Source organism: Phyllostomus hastatus, unplaced genomic scaffold (assembly GCF_019186645.2).
Source record: "Phyllostomus hastatus isolate PE091 unplaced genomic scaffold, TTU_PhHast_1.1 phas_scaffold_555, whole genome shotgun sequence".
NCBI classification, from domain to species: Eukaryota; Metazoa; Chordata; class Mammalia; order Chiroptera; family Phyllostomidae; genus Phyllostomus; species Phyllostomus hastatus.
Window position 1 is genome coordinate 121,990 of NW_025334036.1, and position 23,423 is coordinate 145,412.

General features: G+C 60.1%; 1 protein-coding gene across 2 annotated transcripts in view; it reads left to right on the plus strand.

Annotated features, from left to right (window-relative positions):
- The window catches only part of RASGRF1 (Ras protein specific guanine nucleotide releasing factor 1), a 54,227-nt gene that overhangs the window by 14,265 nt on the left and 16,539 nt on the right, over positions 1 to 23,423 (plus strand). For both annotated transcript variants that reach the window (XM_045825113.1, XM_045825112.1), the window contains exons 4-15: positions 6,919 to 7,011; positions 8,975 to 9,228; positions 9,804 to 9,883; positions 11,211 to 11,404; positions 11,591 to 11,700; positions 15,854 to 15,972; positions 17,266 to 17,426; positions 19,492 to 19,555; positions 19,909 to 20,045; positions 21,248 to 21,330; positions 22,486 to 22,734; positions 23,006 to 23,379. In XM_045825113.1, coding sequence (XP_045681069.1) covers positions 6,919 to 7,011; positions 8,975 to 9,228; positions 9,804 to 9,883; positions 11,211 to 11,404; positions 11,591 to 11,700; positions 15,854 to 15,972; positions 17,266 to 17,426; positions 19,492 to 19,555; positions 19,909 to 20,045; positions 21,248 to 21,330; positions 22,486 to 22,734; positions 23,006 to 23,379 — 1,918 coding nt within the window. The remainder of the gene's footprint in view (positions 1 to 6,918; positions 7,012 to 8,974; positions 9,229 to 9,803; positions 9,884 to 11,210; positions 11,405 to 11,590; positions 11,701 to 15,853; positions 15,973 to 17,265; positions 17,427 to 19,491; positions 19,556 to 19,908; positions 20,046 to 21,247; positions 21,331 to 22,485; positions 22,735 to 23,005; positions 23,380 to 23,423) is intronic.

A 23,423-nucleotide genomic window follows, 5' to 3' on the forward strand; every position in this document is an offset into this window, starting at 1 on the left:
TGTTCAGAGCGGGGTTCTGATCCTGCCTCTGCCACCTAAAACCCCAGCCTGGGGCAAGTCCCCCGACTGCTCTCCGCCTCCCCTTCTTACGGGCTTTTCTTCCCTAACCCTCACAGCTGCAAGGACGGAGTGAGATAATTTATGGGCAGATCCCTAGCTTCTATGCCAACAAGCACATTGACTAAGCCTGTGGCATCACCAGCCCAAGGCCCTGGGGGGCACAGGGTCCCTGGTAGATCACACAGTGTGGCTCCTGGCTCCAGACCAAGCAGCCCCTTCCCTCCGCGTGTCCTGATGGGAGCTTGCCAGGGAGCAGGTACCAGAGGGAGTCTTTTGGGGTTTCACTGCCACCAGTGTGGTCCACAGAGCAGCAGCTCATTAGAAATGCAGAATCCCACACTGCCCCTCAGACCTCCTGGGCCAGACCCTGCCCTTTGACAGCATCCCAGGGGCCAAGAAAGCTTGGGAGGCTAGCTCTTAGCCCCTGCAGTGCCCCAGCCCACTGTCCACCCCCAGCAGAAGGGTGTCATGGCCCTGTACCCCCTCACCCCACCGCTGGGCTCAGAGCCACCTGGCTACATCACACAAGGACGGTGGACCACGAGCTGAGGCAGGAAAGGAGGAAATGCAGATTCCAGTGGTCAGGGAGTGATGGAAGGCAGAAACTGCAAGGCCCTGGCTGCAGTCGGGGAAGTCACTCTCCCCTCCCGTGGCCCCCCCGTCCCAACCCGGGGCGGACAGGTGACTCCCGACCTTCACCCCCCAGCTCCCCTGACTATGCACCGTGATGCACCCTGTGCCCAGATGAGGGGTGGGCAAGAGGCCTGGCTGAGTCAGCCACCTAATACCCCAGGTGCTGCCAGAAGTTACCCAACCCACCCGGTCGTGCAGAACTAACAGGAACCTCAGCCTGAGGCTCCAGCTCCAGCCCAGCTTCTGGTTCACGCACCCCCTCTACCCCCCACCAGGCACCCTCGGAGAGGCCGCCTCCCCGGAGCTGGGACAGGCTCCCAGGCCCACCCTCTGCTCCCCAGCCTGTCCGCTCTGCCCGACCCTCCTCACGCGGCTCTGGCATGGGCACCTGTCCTGTCTCTGGACCAGCTGCCTCACTCTCAGACTAGTCCCCTCTGTGGGCAAACTTATGGTCTGCCCTGGCCCAGCACACACCGCTGCATCCAAGCAGAGCCCCCATGAGGGACCTGTAGTCAGACTGCAGTACCAGGTCATCAGCTCATGGTCGGGGTGTCCAGGTGTTGCTCACTCACAACAGGCCTCGGCCCACCTGAGCATGGCCTCACCCTCTCCCCCAGCTCCTCACCTGTCCCCCAGGCTCCTGCGATGCCCTTGGCTGTGACCCAGGCGCCTCTGAGCCTCTGGATGTGCTGGTACCATGAGGAATGCCCTTGTCACCCCCACACGTCCCTGTCTGGGAAACCCTTCTGGGGACTCCCTGCCCTGCTCCCGTGGCCTCCCACCCTCGGCATGGCCCCCTAGCCTGGCGGGAACCCCCTGAAGGCAGGCCTGTGTCCTTCATCACCTCTGCCTGGCAGAGGAGGCGCTCGGTGAGGGCTCCCTAGGTGGATGGATGGCAGGCTCTGTGGGGGCCACCAGAGATGAAGGTGTCACCCCTGCGGCCTGTCTGTGGGGTGCAGAGCCACAGGCACGAAAGCAGGGCTCCGTGGGGACCCGAGCTGGGAAGTCACTCAGTTCATGGCTGGCGTGCGCATGCATTCGGGTTGCTTGTGCCTTAGAGGGGCTGGGGGGGTGGGGAGCGGCTGGGGGGACAGAGAAGCGGTGGGTGCAAGGGTGGTGGGGCAGGGGGCACGAAGCGGGTGGTTGTAAGAGCCCCTGTGGGTGCGGCACAGCGGCAGGAGCCCTTTTCTGGGATTCGGGGCAATGCTTCCAGTTGAGCGCATCCGCTCCAGGGCAAAGATTGTTTCCAAGGACACTCTGAAAGGGCACTCAGTGCCAACGCTTTCAGGCTGCAGCCTGTCTGTGTCTCTCGCACATGCAGATCCCACAGGACCAAGGGCACCTGCCAGCACTGGGTGGGCTCCAGGAAGGGGGAAACAGAGCCCGTTGCCCAGGAAGTCAGTGACCATGTGGCAGGGGCACTGAAAAGCTAGGAAGTGAGGAGTAGCCCTGTGACAAAGTCAAGGTCTTAGAAGGTCAGAGCTAGGGGGGACCTGAGGACACAAGTCCATAGATAGGGAAAGGAACTTACCCCAGGTCACCCCAGCACTGGAGTTCCAGCTCCTATGCAAGCTACCGCCCCCCACAAAGGGGACAGGCTGAGGAAAGGCTGCCCCAGCTCCCGGGGTTCGCCTTTCCTCACCGATGCCAAGCAGCTTTCCTCAGGCCCCACCCCGCTCTTCCTGCTCCTCCTGAGGACTCCAGCAGTTCCCTTCTCCTGCCACCAGCTGTTCTGAGACCCTGCTGCCCTGACTGGCCACATCGCCCCCTGCGGTCATCATGGCTTCACCCAGGGGTCACTACGTGTGCCCGTCAGGATCAGCCGGGTTCCGCCGCTGTCACAAGCGACCCCAGCATCCTCACAGCGCAGCGCAGCAAAGGCTGTGTTCTCAGTCACACGGCACTCTCACTCGGAGTCAGGCTCTCGGGCCGCTGGGGCGTCACTGTGCCATCCACGGATGGGAGCGTCGCAGCTGAGGAGTGACACGGGACCACGACCTCATCCCAGGGGAGCAGTGGCCCCTGCTTCCGTCCCTGGAACACAGGCTGGTGTATGTCACAGTGTCACAAACTGGCCAGAAGGTTCGGGCATGACAGTACTGAAAGGGAGACAGAGTAGAAGTGAAGAAAAGACACCCCTACCTCACACCGCTCAGCCTGTCCCGAGAGAGGGACCCGTCAGTGACATCTCTCCACAGACCCCACAGGCCATTCTGTCGGTGGTCTGGCTCATCACCTCTTCTCTACAACGCCCCTCTCCTTCCAGCCAATGACAGGCTAGAGCCGCACGTACCAGCTGCAAAGAGCTGGTGTTTTCAAGAACTTGCAGGCTCCTTATTCAGCCTTTGGTAGCCTCACCGTGGGCGAGGGAGGAAGGTTCACACACAGAACCGGCCAATCAGAGTTTCTCTTTCAGAGAGACCTGGTTGTGATGGCTTGCATACCCACCTTTTTCAGAGCCGGTTCTGTAATTGGCAGGGCCCAGTGCCAAATGAAAATGGGGGGTCTTTTGGGAATTTCAAGGCAGCAGCAGAGCCCTGAACCACACACTGGGCCCTTCTCAGCCCGGGCTCTGCCCAGCCCCCACCTGGCCACCTCTCCCCAGATGCATGGTGTCTGTGTTCTCCCATCTAAACAACACCCTCGGGCCTCATCTTTCAGAACCAAAAGCCCCGAGGACCCTCTAACACCAGGGGACACCTGCCTCCCTACAGGAGCCACCCCTCCACCGGAGCACTCGGGGTGGCCACATCCTTCTTTCCACAGCTACTGTGCTCCCATTTATGGCTGAGCGTAAACTCGGAGAACGCAGGCAGGCCCTGAAGGGCAGGAATTTAGAGTCAGTCATAATATTTCACTGGCTCGGAAGCACTCAGCACCTGCAAGGCTGAGACTGGTTTGAGATAAAACTGTAGCCGTGGAATCGGTTTGGCAAATGAACTTCGACCTGGAACCCAATATATAAAGCAGGTCAACGAGGGGCCAGTGATAAGGGAAAGAGAAGAAGGCACCTTGACCCTACTCCACGCGGCTCTCCCTACTGCTCAGCGCCCCCACGGCACAGAAGACCCTGGCAGTCATGCGCTGTACCTTTGATCACACCATCCCTTCCTTCTGCTGCAATCCCTACCATGCCAGAGCCACCTGTGGGCTCCTGTTCGCCCTTCAAAACCTCTCTGGAAAGACCCGTCCATTTCTGTGTTGAGATGTCTGCTGCAGCAGGTACACACCCCTGTCCCGGCCTTGCCTTGTTGGATTACACGTGGCCTCTGGGGACGTCCGCCCCCGCCCCCCTTCTGAGACTGGAAACCCTTCCAGGGGCCCTTCCACCCTCTCCACCTGCAGCTCTGTGCCACCCGTGCCCGAGACAGCGCTCAGCACAGCGACCGCACCAGGACCTGCCGATGACGGGAGGGAAAACGAAACGGGAGCAGAAGGGGAGGAGACAGAACCGAGTTATGCAGCAGCGGGTTGAAAAGCAAGAAACGCGGAGATCTTTGGCAAAAGCTTGCCTGCGAACACAAAAAGAAAACCTAGATTAATGCCACAGTTGATGACTGCACCGAGGGGGCGGGGGGGGAGGGGCAGGGGCCCCGAGGGGCGTGGCCAGCGAGGGCGTAGAAGGCCTGTCTGCAGGTGGCGAGTGGGCGGCCCAGACGCCGGGCTCAGCAGCCAGAGCAGGCGCTCGCTGGCGATTTGGGCTGTGAGCCAAAGTTCCAACTCTCCAGGGCCCCGTTGACACGGGTCAGCTGAGCAGCTCCTGGACAAGCCAACCGGGGTCCGTAGCCCAGAAGGGACCTGCCCTCTGTGAGCTCATGCGGGGTCCCGCAACCCTCCTCCAGGGTGCGGGCTGTGGCCCAGACTGCTGCAGGCTCCCCGGGCTCACAACGCTGGGCAGCTTGGCTCAGCAGCCTGGTGCTTCAGTAAGGCCCCCTGGCGGCCGGAGTTGCCTGTGCAGGGAGCAGAGCGCCTGGCCTAATTGCATCTATTTTTGCCCTGGTCCCTGCTGGGTGGATGTCCCGGAATGCCTCTCTCTCCGAGAGCAGCGCCATCATTTTTAAATACAGACTCACACACACGCACATGCGCGCGCACCTGTCATCCCACTAAAGGGAGAAGGGGCACCGAGTGCAAACCCCAAAACCTGCAGAGGAAGCAGACTGGCATGGGGGTGGTGACACCAGGCCAACCCTGCGAGTGTGGACTGGATGTGCCCAAGCCTCTGAGCTCTCCAGGAGCTTGTGCCAGCGAGCACACGTGTGTGTGTGTGTGTGTGTTCCTCAGCCCCAAAGAGGGCAGATCAAAGGATCAGCCTTCATTTCAACGTGCAAATGTTCTCAGAGAATAAAAAAACCGGAAGTGGGGGGGTGCGCTGGGGAAAGAAAAGCAGCAGCTCCCCTGCCGGCGCTGAATATTTCTCAGCCAGATATTTTCAGCGACTCTGCCAAGCATCGCCAGGTAATTTTAGCAACGCGGCAGTGGAGAGCGGGTAACGGCTCCATTCTGCTTTCAAAGTGCTCTTTTGTGAAACCCATTCATTCCGTGGTTCAGCGGGCAGCTTGCAGAGGAAGTGGCCTGGTGGCGACTGCAGGCTCCCCTGAGCTGCTGCCTTTAATTTTTTTTAATTGATTGATTTTTTTTGAGAGAGAGAGACATCGATTTGTTGCTCGGCTCATTTTTGCACTCACTGGCTGACCCTACCCAGGGGTCGGACCCACTGCAACCTTGGTGCATGGGAACCAGGCTGTACCCAGCTGAGCTACTCGGCCAGGGCTGGAGCCTCCTCCACCTGCAGTCTGTGGGGCCCGTGACAGCACCGCGGTGTTTTCCTCTGCCTGAGGTTTGCATGGCTCTGGGGTTTGTTTGTTTGTTTGTTTGTTTGTTTGTTTGTTTTTACTTCACTCATTAACGTGGCCTGCAGTGTGCTGAGTGCCCAGCCCTGTGCACGGCAGGAGACGGGCGACGCTGGCACTGGAATGTCCGCAGCACAAGGTGGCCCTGGTGACAGGCCCCAGTGAAGGCCTGCAGAGTTTGGGGTGGTGGGAAGCAGAGCCCTGACCCACCCACTGGAGGAGTCCCCAGGCCCCCGCTATGCCCACCTCTCTGATCCCCAAATCCGATAGAGACGTTTACAGCGCCTCTGATGTTTGTTCCCAGGCTGTTCCATCTCCTAGGCCAGCAGTTTCCAGGTGGTGCCCTCAGGACGGCTCTAGGTCAGGGAGGGGTTTCGGGCCCACCCAGGGCAGGGACGGCCGAGCCCACAGGACTCTGCCACTGCCTGGGCTGCCTGTGGGGTTGGTCTGAAAAAGAAAGAGATTCCGGTATCAACATTTGTTTTTAAGATTAAAAAAAAAAAGAAAAAGAAGGATACTCCCAAGTGCCCATCAGTAGATGAATGGAGAGCAGCATGTGTTCTCTGCAGACAATCGAACATCACTCAGCCTTACTTTTTTTTAAAGATTTTAGTTGTTTATTTGTAGAAGGAGGGAAGGCAGAAAGAGAGGGAGAGACACAGCAATGTGTGGTTCCCTCTCATGTGCCCCTTTACTGAGAATCTGGCCTGCAACCCAGGCAGGTGCCCTGACTGGGAATCGAACTGGCAACCCTCTGATTTGCAGGCCGGCGCTCAATCCACTGAGCCACACCAGCCAAGGCTCAACCTTTAAAAGGAAGGAAATCCTGCTGCAGTGTGGATGAGCCTGGGGGACATGACGCTGAGTGAAGCAGGCCTGTCACAAAAGGACAAATACCGTGTGATCCCACTTAGTTGAGGAACTTCAACGGTCAAGTTCACAGAGACAGAGAATGGAAGGAGCTGCCCGGGCTGGGGCAGGGAGGGGGGAGGCAGGGCTTGAGCAGTTCACAGCTTCACTCTGGGAAGATGAGGCTGCTCCGGAGCTGGGGTGGGGGTGGCTGCACAAGGATGTGAGCGGGCACTTCAGCCTGGGCAGCACGGTAGGTGCGTGTTCCACACGCCTCACCTCCACGAAAACCTGAGAATAAACGCAGCGATGGTTGGGGACAGAATCACAGGTTCAGGCCACAGGGCCCAAGGTCGCTCGGAGTTGTAGCCCAGCTGGACAGGACCCCGATGTCTGGCTCAGCCATGTCCCACAGAGCAAGGGGCCACGGGCCCTCGGGGATGGAGCAGCGGGGCACCCACTCACCACACAGGGCCTGCTGGCCGAGGACCCTCAGGGCAGCTGAGCTGTGTTTCTGTTACAGATCGCGTCCCTGCTCAAGAACAAAGATCGGATCCAGGCCACGCAGACCATCACCCCGATTGACGAGGACAGTGACATCAAGAAAATCAAGAAGGTTTGTCCCATCCCTCCAGGCGGCACCCCCACCCCAGCCTCATGTCCCCCTCCCCCAGGGCATGGCCCCCTCACCTCAGCTCCTGAGACAGAACCAGCACCCCGGTTCAGCTGGGCTATGACCTCTGGTCATTCCTGGGAGGACGGTGGCTCAGCCCACGCTACAGGTGACAAAACTGAGGCTCCATGAAAGAAAGGACCAGAACTCATGGCCGTGGCACTCTTGGCCTGGCCGGGAGCTTTCCTGGCAGAACTAGACGGCCTCGACCAGCACCCTGACCCCTCCCCACACCCCTCACTGCCAGCAAACGTGCACACAGCTGCCCTTCAAGCCCCAGCAGACCTCCGTACAGCCATCGGCCTCAGTAAGACCCCACAGTCCCTCCCACTGGTGTTGCCCAGTTGGGGTCCAGAAGCACAGACATCTCAGAAGGTACCAGGGATCCACCCAGTCATAGCCACACCCTGGGCCACCTGGGGGGCTGCAGAGCAAAAGCTTACAGTTTGTGTTTGCGGCCTGCCGGAACCCAGGCAGGGAGCCTGACTCACCCTGAGACAATCCAGTGACACCAGAGAGCCCACCTGCAGCGCAGGCAAAGGGACCCTCAGGCGGTGCGGCCTCCCGTCGTGGCGGGGTTCGGAGCCCACATGCCATTTCCTTGTCCTTTTCAACTGGCAGCCAGCGCTTTCAAACCCGGACATCTCACCTGAGCATCGGGGTTTCTGGTCGCCCACAAGCAGAAATAGCTGCTGTTCGTTAAGTACTTTCCAGCAGTTGTGCTGCCGATGAATTCATTCCCAACAGCCAACCCCCTGAGGTTTTAATCATCTGCAGCTCACGTGGGAGATGAGGCCCAGCCAGGCACGGAGACTTGCTAGGGTCACACAGTGGCCACCAAGCTCCAAAGCCCACATCCTCGGTCCCTGGGACCCACCACGTCCTGAAAGGCAGGTCCCACAGCCCCAGGACCCACATCCCACCTACAGGACAGGTGAGGCCAGCCTCACCCACGGCCAGGACCTGCCAGGCCTGGTGGGCACTGGGATTTGCCCCCCAGGTCTGAACCAAGCCCCACCCCGTGGTGATGCCCTGGCTGTCCTTCTCCACTGCGGCCCCAATGGGCTTCCCAGCCCATCTTGACAGGCCAGTGTGGCTGGGATATTTTGTTCAGCACCAGCTGAAACCCCCCCCCCTTCCCTCTATTGTCACCCCTCTGGGGCCTCAGAGCAGGACAGCTTCCTGTCCCCTGGGCACTGGCAGGGCCCAGCCCGGCCTCTCCACTCCAGGCAAACCCCTGGGGCGGCCCCTGGGTGCCCAGCCCCCCCTCCCGTCCAGGCACCACCCATCACCCTTGCTCTGGGTGCTCTGGGTCTCCCCTGTGCAGGGACGGCAGGGAGCTTGGTGGCACCTAATTGGAAGCGTGTGCCCCTTAGAACAATTCTGTACGTGTGAATGGAGGTCTCTCCTGAGTTCCTGCCAAAACCGGCCAGAATCCGAGACTAGCGAGCGGAGCGGGGGTGTCACTTCCCCGCGGATGCGGGAGAGGGGGCTCTGGGCAGACGCGGTTCTCAGAGGCGCGAGAGGGACGCCTTGGCCGCCTTCTGTTCCATCTGACCATCGCCCTCTCCCCGGACGAGCTGTGGCAGAAACTTCTAGGCTGTCGGTCCAGTGCGATTGGACGAGAAGACATGTGAGCTGTGCCCGGCTATGCTCCCCCACCTCCCCGCCTCCTTCGGGGAGCATTTCTGGAGCAGTCAGGGGGTCTTGCTAATGCTCAGAGGCTGGGGGAGTCTGGAGGTTGCATTTCTAACCAGCGCAGGCTCCCAGTGCGTGGGGCACTCCCGCAGCTTGGCCTCATGTTGGCCCCTTGTCCAGCTGGCAAACGGGCTCCGAGGGACCCGGGCAGGGACCTTGTGGGCTGCGCACTGACGGCCTCCCCATCCCACGCCGCGTGGGCGCCCAGGTGCAGAGCTTCCTGCGCGGCTGGCTGTGCCGGCGCAAGTGGAAGACCATCATCCAGGACTACATCCGCTCGCCGCACGCCGACAGCATGCGCAAGCGCAACCAGGTGGTGTTCAGCATGCTGGAGGCCGAGGCCGAGTACGTGCAGCAGCTGCACATCCTGGTCAACAACTTCCTGCGCCCGCTGCGCATGGCCGCCAGCTCCAAGAAGCCCCCCATCACGCACGACGACGTCAGCAGCATCTTCCTCAACAGGTGAGCACCCCCTCCGTTCTTGAAAACGGGTAAGAGAAAGAAGTAGCAACTGCACGTGAGTGGTCAGTTCCCAGAGGCAGAGATCCGCATGGCCAAATCCGTAGGGGAAAAAGCCCACCCAGCTCACCAGCCGTGATCTTCCTTCAAGTAATCCCAGGTCAGATGACGCCAGTGTGCTCTTGCTGGACGGGAAACAATGGCAGTTTCCGAGCAGCGGGGTGACCGGTGACATCCTCACGGTGTCCGCCTGAAACGTGAGGGCTTCATCGGCGAACTTTCTCAAGTTCCAGCTGGCGGTGTCCCCAGCCCGCTGTTCTGCTCCAAGCACAGCAGGCGCCTCTGGGCGCCTCCCCTCCTGAGCAAGCGACCCCAGCGCTCTGCTGTCACCTCCAGAAATTCCTGGTCCTTTTCCCCGCATATTCGTTCCCGCCAGGCCCCACGGGCTACAGAAGCGGACTCACCTGTGAGGAGCCATTTGCTGCCAGAGGCCCCCGCAGCTGTGGGCTGGGTGGCCCGGGGGGAGGGAACCGGATTGGGGGATCCCCAGGCCCCCTCAGCCCGGCTTTCTCTTCCAGCGAGACCATCATGTTCCTGCACCAGATCTTCTACCAGGGCCTGAAGGCCCGCATCTCCAGCTGGCCCACTCTGGTCCTGGGTGAGTCCCCGCCCCTGACCCGCCCCCCCCTGCTCTGGCCCTCCCACCCCTCGGGGCCGCACTGTCCCCTCCAGAGAGAAACTAAGGGGCCCCTTCAGGACCCACAGAAGCCCAAGAAGAAAGAGAAGTTGGCCAAACCTCTGTTTCTAGGAGGAAGCGATGTATTTTTAGTTCTTTATCTGCTTTTCCCTTTTAAAAGTTATATATATATATATACCGATTTGAGAGGATTAGAGAATCCAGAAGAGTGGAAAGCATTTAAAAATATCCAGCATGGTTCTGCCTCCCAAAGATACCACTGTAAACACTTGGGTGTTTTCTTCCAGTTTTTCTTCATGGGCAGAGCTCAAGGGATTTTTTCCCCCGTTTTACATAATTGCAAAGCTACTGAATATAGAATTCGAATCTTGCCGCGGGTTTTTTTAACTGTCCATTATCGTGTGTGTTTTCTTGGGCTTGTGGACTGCCCAGGGATGCTCCAGCACCCGCCTGCAGGGGGCGTCGCAGAGGTTGCCGCGGTGTGGGCCCCCCACAGCCCCTCTGTCAGAGCACAGGGCAGGTTTGAGGGTGGGTCTGAGAGGACGGGGTATCGCACACCCAGGAGGTGGAGACAGAACCGCCAGCAGGGGACCCATCTCACTGCACCAGGGCTGCGGAGCTGGGGAGGTCTGGAAGGACAGGGGCGCGCTGATGAAGGGACAGGTGCGGGGCGGAGACTCGCAAGGCCGTGTAGCGTCAGGAGACCCAGTTCCAGGCCACCTACCGACTGGCCTGTGACCGCAGAGAGGTGCTGTCACAGGTGGAGCTCTCTGGAAGGGAGGCCTCCCCACCAGCCCGTGGGGGCCGGGCAGAGGGACATGAGGCCTCGATGCAGCGACAGCCAGGCCCTCCGCTGACCCCACGGGAGCGCAGCAGCTGGATGGCCCCTCGAGGTCAAGCATGGGGCGGCCTTTACGCCCCCACCTCACCCACCATTGGGTGGGGTGTGCCTTGTGCAAGGCAGCCTCCATCAGCCGAGTGGTTCCTGGGTTGGGGGCACCCAGCTGAGAGCCGTCGGCTACCGGCACCCCAGCAGCTAGGGAACGAATGTTGGGGTGCAGAATGGGTGGGGGGCACACACGCAGCACCCACCACACCGCCTGGCTCTGACTCCATCTCTCAAACTCTGCAACTCTGGCTTGGTCCCCATATCGGGGTCCACCTACCTGGTCAGAGTCCTTTCCAAACACCAGGATCTGTCCAGGATGGGGTGGGGCACCTCCACCATCTCCCCAGGCACCCGCCCGCTGACCCCGCCCACCGGCCGCTGACCCCGCCCTCCTTGCAGCGGACCTGTTCGACATCCTGCTGCCCATGCTCAACATCTACCAGGAGTTCGTGCGCAACCACCAGTACAGCCTGCAGATCCTGGCGCACTGCAAGCAGAACCGCGACTTCGACAAGCTGCTCAAGCACTACGAGGCGAAGCCCGACTGTGAGGAGAGGACGCTGGAGACCTTCCTCACCTACCCCATGTTCCAGGTGCGCCAGGCCGCCCCCTCAGGCCCTCCTGCAGGACGGGGTGAGGCTGGTGCGCCCTGTGGAGCAGGCAGAGTGAGAAGGCGAGGGCGCAGCTCCTCCAGGGGCCCTGCCCCTGCAGGTGTCCTGGGGGCTGGGAGAGCCCTTTCCAATGCTGCTCGTCTCTGTCCTCCATCCCTCCTCTTGTAGATCCCCAGGTACATCCTGACGCTGCACGAGCTCCTGGCCCACACCCCACACGAGCACGTGGAGCGCAACAGCCTGGACTATGCCAAGTCCAAGCTGGAGGAGCTGTCCAGGTGAGCTGGCTGAGGGGGGCGGCCAGGCTCAGACCTGGGCTGAGGGTGCCCCCTGAGTGTGCTGGGCCCCAGGTGGTGACCTGCAGGATCAGGGTAGGATTCCTGGGGACAGAGAAGTGGTGCCCCCTCTCCCTCCACCCCCACCCCCCCGCCCCGCACAGGGCCACAGTGCACAGCCCAAGCCCACAGGGTCCCAGGCAGGGCCTATCTCCCAGGACGGGAACCTGCTCACTGCCTCCCCTCCCAGCCGTCATTGTGTTAGAGTCAGGGGGGCTACAGGTGGCCCGAGGGACCCCAGGAGGCAGCCAGGCTTCCTGTCACTGAGGGGCGCCTGCCCCAGGGTGGGAAGAGCTGCAGGCAGCACCTGGGTGGCAGCCTAAGCTGCTAATCCCTTTCCCCCCAGGGGTCCTGGTGCTCAGACCACTCTTGTTGCCCCTCACCTCCATCACCTGCACCTGGCCCAGCACCCAACACAAAGGAGGTCTCCTCTCTCCATGACAACCCTTCCGTCCTCCCATCAGCTTCCTCTGGGGCTGAGAAAGCCCCGAACCCATGGGAGGCCATCAGATAACTCGGGTCCCCCCAGCTGAGCTCAGAACACCCCTCCTGGAGGCTGGCGTACTCCTTCCTCTAGCCTTCACCCACCGTTCCCCCTGAACCCCCACACCCTGGGCTCACTGTCAACCCCAGGCCCTGGAAACCCCGCTGCTCTCCCACACGGCCCCTGAAAAGAGCCTGCCTCAGCAGCCTCTGTCCAGCACAGGGCTGAGGCTGGGGCCTCTGTTGGAGCATCACTAGAAGGGCAGGGGAAACTGAGGCACAGGGGAAGAGACTCTATCACCTCCCCAAGGACAGCATGAACAGTGGTCACAACCAGTTTCTCTCGTGGGCTGGGCACGAGCTCGGCACATGAAACACGATCGTCCACCCTCACCCCGCCATTCTCCAGGCCCTGAGGACCAGAGGGTCTCAGTAGTTTCCTCATCAGCCGGCTGATTCCATCTGTCACAAGCACTAGGGCCCCGTGTGACCCCAGCTGGCTGTGGAGTGTACTGGGAGTGGGTCTGAGGGAGAACGTCATAACCACACACACTGACCGGCCCCTGCTGGCACCCTGCACAGAATGTCAGGTCCCAGCAAGCAAACAGGAGGCCCTCTAGGGTGTTTGTTTGAGTAGGTGAGGTACTATTTCAAGACACCTCCTCCCCAAAAATGACCCACTACTTTTCTGAGACTCCTAAAAAGCCACCAGTGTTCTTAGCAAAGTCTAACCCTCGCTGGTCCCCACACAGAAGTAACAGAAGTCAGTCTTCCCTGAGCTAGCCCACCACCAGGGCCTCCAAAAACAGGCCGTTCCAAAGTATTAATATTACGGAAAGAGCCATATGAAGAGCATTCAGGAGAAAACAGCATCTGCAAAGGGCCTGAGCAGAAGGAAGGGGGTAGTTTTTCGAGATTTCCCAGGCCCACAGATGACCCCCTACTTTGCTAAGACTCCTCAAAACCCATTCAGTCTCTGAGTGAAGTCCACAACTCAATTTTCCATCTTCCGCTCGGGATGTTTTTAAAAGCAGGTAGAGGGTGCCATCTGGTGGGCATCATTGCAGTTGCAGTCGGCCGAACAAAAATAATAGGAATAGTCGTTTGCATCCCAGATTAGGAAAAAATCGCCTCCAGTTTTCCTCCCTTGCTTGTCAAAAACTACACAAATCAAGAACTCGGTCTCCAAGGGTGAGCTCTTGAAGCTCACCCTGGGGCCAGCTTCATTGCCAAGTCCTCTGACAATAAGCAAGTCTAGATCCGGTATTTTAAAAAGCAGTCGTAAACAAACGTTCAAGGAAAAGAAACAGCAAGTCCAAAGACCCTGAGAAAGAAAAGGTACGCTGTTTTTCCAGACACCCACTAAAAAATAACAGACGACTTGGGCAGGCGCCTGGATACCAGTCAAGGTTTCTAGCAACAGAGACCACTCGCTGTCCTTTTGCCTCCTCCTAGGGTATTTTTTTCAAAAGCTGGTAAATGCTGCCACCGTGTGGAAATCATTGGTATTGCAGGCGGCAGAAAAGATCAATAGGAGCAACTGTCTGTATCCCAGATTAAAAAGTAGCTGTGTCAAGTTTTCCTCCCAAACTCGCTAAAATCTACAAGACTAACAAAAATTGGTCTTCCAGGGACAAACCTCATTGCGAGGTCCTCCAGTAATAACCAAGGCCAGAGCCTACATTTTTAAAGCAGTCGTAAAAGTACAAACGGCCTGAGAAGAAGGTAGGCAATTTTCGCAGATACCCCCTGAAAAATAACAGACTACCTGGGCAGACACCTGGAAACGTTCACGGTTCCTAGTGAACCACTCACGTCTCCTTTTGCCAGTGCTTTATTCCTCCCTTACCCTCTCCCTAAAGATAAATGTAAATAAAATATAAAATAAATTAAACCAAGGTAAAAGAAGGTTCCTGCGGGGGGTGAAACAACTACCAAGCCCTGAGGAAACAGGCAGGAAATATTTTCAGAGCATCACTAAAACAACAACAAAAAAATAGCCTATTTCCTGACGTGTCCTTGAGACCAGTGAAGGTTCTCAGCAGAGTGGACACGTCACTTGGCAAGTGTAGTTTTTAAAAAGTAAATCAATGCTGCCACCTTGTGGACATATGGGATATTGCAGGCGGCAAGAAAAAAAACAATAGGGACAGGTCTCTGTATTTTAGATTGGGGGTAGATGGTGTCAAACTATCCTCCCAGACTTTCCAGAACTTAGGAAATTAACTGAAGCTGTTCTCCCCCGAGCCAGCTGCATTACCAAGTCTTACTCCAGTCCAGAGCCAGGATTTCGAAATAGCCGTATAAGCGGCCCTGGCTGGTGTGACTCAGTTGTTTGGAGCAGCATCCAGCACACCCAAAGCTCACGGGTTCTATTCTATTCCTGGTCAGGGAACATGCCTAGGTTGCGGGTCCGGTCGGGGTGCATTCCGGAGGCAACGGATCAATGTTTGTCTCTCACATGTCTTTCTCTCCCTTTTTTCTCCCTCCCTTCTCTGCTCTCTAAAATCAGCACGTTCTGCAGCGAGAATTAACAAATAAGAGAATTCAGGGGGATTAAAAACACAAGTACAAAAGCCCTGAGGAGGAACAGGCAAGGAATTTTTCCATTCAGGTCCTTGGGACACAAACCATTCTTCAGCGGATAGCAAGTAAATAGCTGTGTGTGAGCAGTCCCGGGGAAAAAACAGCAGGTGCAAAGGCCCTGAGCTGGAGTAGGTGGGATGTTTTTCCATACCACCCCCCCCACGCATAAATTACCCACTACCATCCGAGATTCCTGGAAACCTGGAAAGGCTGTTTGCAAAGGGAACAACTCTCTTGTCCATTTTCCCACGGACTGTATTTTTTTTAAAGCAGGTAAGTGCTGCCACCTCGTGGACATGAGTGGAGTTGCAGCCGGCCCAACAGGAACTAGTAGGACAGTTGTGTGTTCTCAGATGGTGTGGCAGGTGGGGAGGGGGCTACGTGCACCCTGCTTTCCTCCCAGCTGGGCCAGAATTCGCAGAAATAACAGAAGTCCGTGTTCCCTGAGCCAGCGGCATTGCCCCGTCCTCTGAAACCAAGCTGTTTCAGGACCATGATCAGGAAACCAAACCTTGGCTGGGTAGCTCCGTTGGTTGATTGGACCATCTTGCTGATACTCCAAGGTTGAGGGTTCGATTCCTGGGCGGGAAAGGAGTCGAGCAATGAATGCACAGATGGACGGAACAGCAGATCGATGTCTCTCTCGCTCTAGAATCAATAAACAAAAGTTTTTAAAATAAGAAAACATCTGTATATAGAGCGTTCAGGGTCACTGATCGGGAAGTACAAAGGCCTTCGTTTTTTTCCGCGGGCAGATGAGGCCGGGGTCGGTGAGGGCGGGCTAACGCACTAAGGATGCCCCCTGCAGCCTCATCTTCCTCCCTACGCCGAGGCCTCTGCCCCACGGTCCGTGCTTGTAACCCAGAGACCTGCTTCTCAGTGGTTAACCTCCGATTCGTTTTCTCTGACCTGGGACGCCCCTGCCTCCTTGGGCGCCAGGCTTTCTCCCAGACCTGGCCGGCCCTCGGTGGCCCCCCTCGGCGTGGTGGCCGCCCGTCTCTGATGGTCCCACTTCCCATTCCCACAGGATAATGCATGACGAGGTCAGCGAGACGGAGAACATCCGGAAAAACCTGGCCATCGAGCGCATGATTATCGAGGGCTGTGAGATCCTGCTGGACACCAGTCAGACCTTCGTGAGACAAGGTACAGCCTCTGCCCAGGCCAGCTGGGCGCTGGGTGGCAGGGTCACTCAGGCCCCTCCCGATGTGGCAGTGGAACCTGGGGCCTCGGGAGCATCTCTTCATCGAGATGCAGGTGGTGCCGGTTTTCAGGTTCCTTCTCTCCAGAGGCAAACACACTTCTTTCTGATGGCCCTGGCTGTGCACTGCTCACTGTAGTAAACAGTCCCCTGTCCCTTTTGGGAGGATGTAGGAGCGAACGGCGGTGGCAAATACCAGCTGGCCCCACAGGTCACAAGCACCTCCCTCCAGCCTGCATGCAGCTGCCGTTTGCAAGGGGATCACTTCCCTGGAGTTTATTCTGAGCCCTTCCATGACCTGACCCTTAATTTGCCTGTCTCCCATCTCCCTGAGCTACTCTGGACCATGTGGGGAGTGTCCCAAAGAATGACGTCTCCAGGGTGGGGACCCTGCACCCAGGAGCCTGCCCTGTGAGGGGTGGGGCCGGACCTGGAGACCAGACAGGGGGCCTGGCAGTGCCTTCCTGCTTCTCAGTCTCACAGCCTACCCTGACGTCTGCCTGGTCCCTGCCAGGCCAGCACGGGGGTGCAGGGACACAGAGAGTGGACCCCCAGCCCAGGAGTGCTCTGTGCAAGGGAGACTCACAAGGAAACAAATCCAGGACTGGGCTCAGGGTAGTGACGGGTGCAGGCAGGAGGCAGCAGGGTGGCCCCAAGCAGGACAGGGGGTGGGGGGAACCCCCTGAGAAGGGGGTGCCTGAGTGAAGTTGTGAAGGATGAGTAGGAGGAGCTCCCAGGTAGGGGTGTCAGAGGTGAGAGCAGAGTAGGAGCAGCAGCAGGCCCGCCACAGGCCCCTGCCCCAAGCGGGGGCACCCTGCTGCTGTGTGGAGGGTGGAGGCCCTGCAGCAAAGCCCCCTTGGCCAGAGCCGTTGGCCTGGCCTGGCGTGGCAGCAGCTGCCTTTGTTTCTTGTTTACCCACGCCCCCCCCATGCCCCCACTAAGAGCCCATCCCCCACTTGTCCCTCCTCCTGCCACCCCAAGACCCCCCAGCCTGCATTGTCCCTGCCCAGCCCTGGCCGGGAGGTCAAGGGGTCTTGCATGGAGACTCTCTGGTTGTCCCCCATCCTGTCCCTCCAAGGGCCCAAGGAGGGGCCGCAGGGAAAGTCCCAGGTCCAGGCTTGCTGCTCGGACCGGGACCACCTGGCTCCTCGTCCGGCCCCACATTGGACTCTGCAGGTGCCCCAAGGAGGGGATTCACAGGGTCAGGTCGCTGAGGGGCCCTCTCCCCCCCTCCACAGGGTCCCTCATCCAGGTGCCCATGTCAGAGAAGGGCAAGATCACCAGGGGGCGCCTGGGCTCGCTGTCCCTGAAGAAGGAGGGTGAGCGGCAGTGCTTCCTCTTCTCCAAGCACCTCATCATCTGCACCCGGGGCTCGGGCGGGAAGCTGCACCTCACCAAGGTAGGTGGGCAGGCCGCTCTCTGCTGAGAGCTCCCGGGAAACGGGAAGGGGGGCATCATGGCCCCCCAGAGGAGCCTGGGGACTAGACAAGCCCCTGAACTGTGTGTGTGTGTGTGTGTGTGTGTGTGTGCATGCATATGTGTACATGCATACGTGAGTGTGTGTGTGTGTAGGGAGCAGGGCCAGGTGGCACCTGCCTGGTGTCCACAGCCTCTCATCTCCCACCCAAGGGCCCTGTCAGCACCCTGTCTGCCTCGAGAGCACTGGCCTGGCTGAGTGCTGCCCATGGGCTGTGGGGGGCTCACACTTGGGGCTGGCCCTCGGGCCCTCACCCTACAGGAGACGCCACCCTCAGCTACCTGGCCTCTCCCAAAAGGTGGGAGACTGAGCACCTCCCACCCCTTCCTGCTCCTCATTGACCCCAGGGCTTTGGCTCCCACCATCCCCCAGTGGCTGGGCCTCTGTCCCCCTGGCCGACCTCCCTCGTCCCTCACGGCTTGCTCCCCAGGAAGGGCCTCACCTGTCCACTGCTCTGAGCCATGCATCTCCTCCCAGCTCCATCTCTCATGGGTGGGTGGCCCCAGGAAAGCCCCCGGCTGCGCTTGGGGGTGCAGGCAGGTGGGTGCAGACCTGCTCTGTCGGTAGGAAGCACTTGATAAGCCTCAGTCTCCCCAGCACCTCGCCACCGTGGACTTCAAATCTGGGCACGCGGAGGCCTGGAGAAGGCACGCTACAAATCCTCGAGATTTTTAAGAATTTTTTGAACTAGACGGGACTTTCAAGGTTATCAAACCTGGAGACATCACTGGGCAGTTAAAGCCCAGCAAGGCCTGGAGGTCACTCAAGGCCACCAAGGGGCAAACGAGAAGCAGAAGCAGGATCTGGGGCTCCCCGCCCCCCGGAGGGCAGCCTGCCCAGCACATGTTTTCAAACACAGACCGGCCCGTGCCCGGGTCCCCGGTCATCAGTTGCTGTATTGCTTACCTGTCGCTGTGCAGCAAAGCGGCCCCAAATGTAGCAGCTAGAAGCAAACATTTGTTGTCTCAGCTTCTGTGGAAACGAGGACCCACGAGGCCAGGGCCCCAGAGGAGATGCAGCGGCCGCCCCCCAACCCCCACCCCCCAACCCTCACCCCGGCACCGGCGACGGTGACAGGCGTGAGCCGCAGCAGGCACAGCCCCGGCCCCCACTTCCGCTTTATTCTCCAGCGAGAGGCAGGTCGCCGGCCATCTGGCCGCGGCTGTGGGCACTCTCACTTCTCACCACAGCACCAAGGGACCGAGAGAGGCACAGACGCCCGGGCACGACAGACATCTTTCCAGAGTTTCCTCGAAACTGACATGCAGAGAGAGGCTGGCCGGGGCTCTCCAGGCTCTGGCGCGACCAGAGCAACTGGGCGACCTCGGGGAGGACACAGAACCCCGTGACGCTGTCACTGGGTCTGCAAAACCCGAGTGACAAAACCTGAGGAAAGTCCGAGACACTGGCCTGCTTCTCTGCGGGGAGCAGAGGGGTGTGGGGACTGCAACCCTCGGTGGGTTTAGGGGGCACCTCGGAGCTGCTGCTGGGGCCAGAAGAGGCCACACCCTCGCCCCATGACCCCACCCCCAGCCGACCTGGACCTTCATTCAGGAAGGCCTCTCTGAGACAATCTGTACTGAGACAATGCACTTCACTGGGTTTCTTTTTTCTTTTAAATTGATTTCAGAGAGAAAGAGGGAGGGAGAGCAAGACAGAGACAGACAGACAAAGACAGACATTGATTTGCTGGTCCAGTGATGGATGTCTTCATCAGTTGATTCTTGTATGCGTCCTGACCAGGACTCGAACCTGCAACCTTGGAGTATTGAGGGGAGAGCTCTTAAACCCACTGAACTTCCCAGCCAGGGCCCATTTGTTTTCTTGTGGGAAAATAAAGCTCTTCCACGTAAAAGGCACAGCACCATTGAACAAGAACAAAAAACAATAACAAAACCAGTCCCCACACGGGAATGGTTGTGTGTGCGTGGATGCTCCCGCCCAAGCCCCCTCCTGACACGCCCCCCTCCCGGCTGCTGTTTTCCAGAACGGGGTCATTTCCCTCATCGACTGCACCCTGCTGGAAGACCCCGAAAGCACCGAGGAAGAAGGTAGGTGTGCAAGTTGCTCGCACAGACGCACACACACACATGCTCTCCCCCTGAAAGACGGGGCCCACGCGTGGTTTGCGTAGGGAGGAGGGGAGGGTGCTGAGCGAGGAGGCCCCTCCTCCCCATCGGGAGGGGCCGGGCCTGGGGCTCTAGACCACTGCGCCTGGGGCCCTGGTTCTCCCGCCTTTGAAGGGAGGGCGCCTCCCCTTGGGAGAAAGGAGAGGTTCTGACCGCCTCCTGGGGCCTGGGACCCACCAGCGCGCCGCCCTCGCCGGCATGTGAGCCTTTAAAACGGTTTCAGCTCAAAATGGGCCCGCGCGCATTCCGCTAACCCCACGTTTTGTGACTGGAAGCCAAAGGGTCCGGCCAGGACATGGACCGCCTGGACTTTAAGATCGGGGTGGAGCCAAAGGACTCCCCGTCCTTCACGGTCATCCTCGTGGCCTCATCCCGCCAGGAGAAGGCGGCGTGGACCAGCGACATCAGCCAGGTGAGCGCCGTCCCTGTGTCTGAAAGCCGGGGCCCCACGCGCCCCCCGTGCCTGAGCTGGCTCGGGTGCGTGGGGCTCCTCCGCGAGCCAGGCGAGCCCAGCGAGCCCAGCTGCCCCGTGCCTGGGCTGCTCCTGCTTGGGCCGCCCCAGAGTCGGCTCAGGGAACCCCTTCCTCGCGAGCATCCGCTATGGCGACCCCTAACGTTCCCGACTCCTGAGCCGCCCGCACCCCTGCAGACTTCCTGGAGGTGCGCCTGGGAGTCTGCCTTTCAGCAAAGGCACTCGGGATGTGCGGGGATGTCTGAGCCCCGGCCCCCACAATGCGGGGTGGGTAGGGGATAGCAGAGCTTGGCAAGAGAGAAAGGAGGCCCCCCCCCGGGGCCTGGAATCAGCTGCGCAGCCCAGCCGGGGTCCGGCCTGCGTCTTGCCTGCGTGCAAGGCTTCGGGTGGGTCCCACACCACAGCAACGCAGAGAGCAGACGACCAGCCAGCAGACCAGGGCCCCAGGGGTTCACGCAGTCCCGCCCCAGCAGCGAGGGGCTTCCGGAGCAGCCCACGGTGGGAGAGGGGGCGCTGGACTTCCCCCGGATGTGCACACGGCCTGGGGAGCCATGTTTATGGAGAATAGAGGACAGAGTCTCCCATTCCCCGCCCTTCATTTCTGCACCCCGCCCCTCCACTGCCCGGCTGCCCTGCTCTGGCCGGGCGGCGCACCTCGAAGTCCCAGAGAACGAGGCAGCTCGGGGGTGGTGTGCAGTGGGCGCCTGCTGGCTGTGAGTCTCAGCTCCAGGCCTCGGAGCACCTGGCACGCCCGGGCCGGGGAGAAACCTGTGAACACCCCCCTTTTCCCCAGTGATGCCCACCCCACCCCCCCGCCACCACGCACCTCCTTGAATCCAGAAGTTTCTATGACGTGCCCCACACAGCGCCACCCCCCATGCCAAGGAGAAACCCTCCTGTGGCAGAAACTTGGGCTCAGGAAGGTCAAGTGAACCACCTGAGGTCACTGAGTGGGGCTTCCCACCACCGTCCGAGGGGTGCTCCGCGTTGACCCCCCCACACCCAGTGCCCCGATGGGGCCGCAGGGGAGCAGCCTGGCTCTGGCGGGGCACATGCCCCTCTCGCTGGACAGAGTCCCTGCGGGGCCTGGGACCCGGGCGGAGCCGGAAGCTGAGACACAGGCGCCCCCACTCTGATTCCAGTGTGTGGACAACATCCGGTGCAACGGCCTCATGATGAACGCCTTTGAGGAGAACTCCAAGGTCACGGTGCCGCAGATGATCAAGTAAGTGCCCTGGAGGCCAGGCCGTCCCTACCGCAGGGGGATGCGGTGGCGGGGCGGGGGGCCGGCGGTGGTGATGGCCGGCAGGCGCCAGGGCTCAGGCGCTGGGGCTCAGACCCGCGGGCTCGTGCCTCCTGGGTGTTCGCTGTCTGCTGTGGGCTCCTGTCCACTTGGGCAGTGGCTTTGGCTCGGTGGGTTTTTGCGTTAAGCTGTTTGAAATGTGACCTGAGGAATGACGTGTTAGTCACTTTCTTGTTTGCGATGCCTGGTTCCTTTTCCGAGTTACAGTGAGAGCAGTTGAGGATCACAGGCTTGGTGGGGCGGCGGCCCCGACACAGCTGAGCCTGCACACCTGCACCTGGTCCCCTCCTCCAGCCCCCGAAGGCCCCACCACCCACATCCACCGGTGGATCTTAGTACATTCACTGTGCTGTGCCACCATCGCCACCGTCTAAATCCAGAATATTTCCATCACACACACCCAAAAAAAAAACCCCACAGACCTGCCAGTCAGTTCCAACCCCGCCCTCTCCCCCACCTCTGGCGACCACAGACCCCCTTCCTGTCTGTGGCTTTGCCGATTCCCATTCTGCACATGTCACGTCGACAGAATCGCACAGACCGTGGGCTCTGCCAGGGGCGTCTCTCCCTGGGCACAGCGTGTCCGAGGGGCATTCTCTCTGTGCCCCGTTCAGCACCTCACTCCTTCCCCTCGCCGAGCACTTTCCCGAGTGTGGACAGGCCACCGTCTCTTAACGTGGTTTCCACGCCTTTGCAATTATGAATGACGCTGCCAGAAACATCTGTGACCACACGTGTGCATGGACAGGCCTCCCTTCCATTTTGTGAGCTCGGGGACACGTTATTTGGTCAGGCTTGTTCTGTTTTATCCAGTGGCTCCAGGGGTTTGATGATGGCTGGTGTTTAGGAGATGGTTGGACAAAAAAAGAAGAAGCTGCAGCCCATTCTCCCCCAGTCCTGCTCTCCCGATGCTTTCCACGTTCCCTCACCAGCCAGCCAGCCCCTCGGCGTCCGTCTGTCCATCCTGGCTGTCGGCCCATGGGGAGGCGGGGCCAGGTCGGCCCGCCAGCCCCCCAGGAGCTGCCGGGGAGACAGCCCCCGGCTCAGACCTCGGGCCGCCCCGCCCCCACCCTGCAGGTCCGACGCCTCCCTGTACTGCGACGACGTGGACATCCGCTTCAGCAAGACCATGAACTCCTGCAAAGTGCTGCAGATCCGCTACGCCAGCGTGGAGCGGCTGCTGGAGCGGCTGACGGACCTGCGCTTCCTGAGCATCGACTTCCTCAACACCTTCCTGCACTCCTACCGCGTCTTCACCTCGGCCCTGGTGGTGCTGGACAAGCTCATCACCATCTACAAGAAGCCCATCAGCGCCATCCCCGCCAGGTGGGCGCCAGCCACCTGCTCCCCTGAACCTCGCCCTCCCTCCCTCCCAGGGCCTCGGGGAGCGTGAGGAGGGGCGGGGGCCTGAGGATGCGAGCCCCACACCTCTGCTGTGAGGCCTTCAGCAGGCAGCAGCTTCCCGGGGGCTGTGAGAAAGCAGGACAGACCCCCATCCAGGATGGACCATCCAGACCCTTCCGGGGACGCCCCTAAACCCAGAGGACCCCAGGCCAGGCCAGGCTGACCCTTCCTCCCCCACCCTGCCCGCCCTCAGGTCGCTGGAGCTCCTGTTCGCCAGTGGTCAGAACACCAAGCTCCTGTACGGGGAGCCCCCCAAGTCCCCCCGCGCCACCCGCAAGTTCTCCTCGCCGCCACCGCTGTCCCTCACCAAGAAGTCCTCACCCAGCCGCCAGCGCAAGCTGTCCCTGAACATCCCCATCATCACGGGCGGCAAGGCCCTGGACCTGGCCGCGCTCGGCTGCAGCTCCAACGGCTACACCAGCGTGTACTCAGCCATGTCGCCCTTCAGCAAGGCCGCGCTGGACACCAGCAAGCTGTACGTGTCCAGCGGCTTCACCAACAAGATTGCAGACGAGGGAGACACGGCCACGGAGAAGCCGGAGGAGCCCTCGGCACTCGGCAAGCAGAGTGAGTGGATGGGAGGGGAGGCTGGGGGGAGTCCCCTGGGCCCC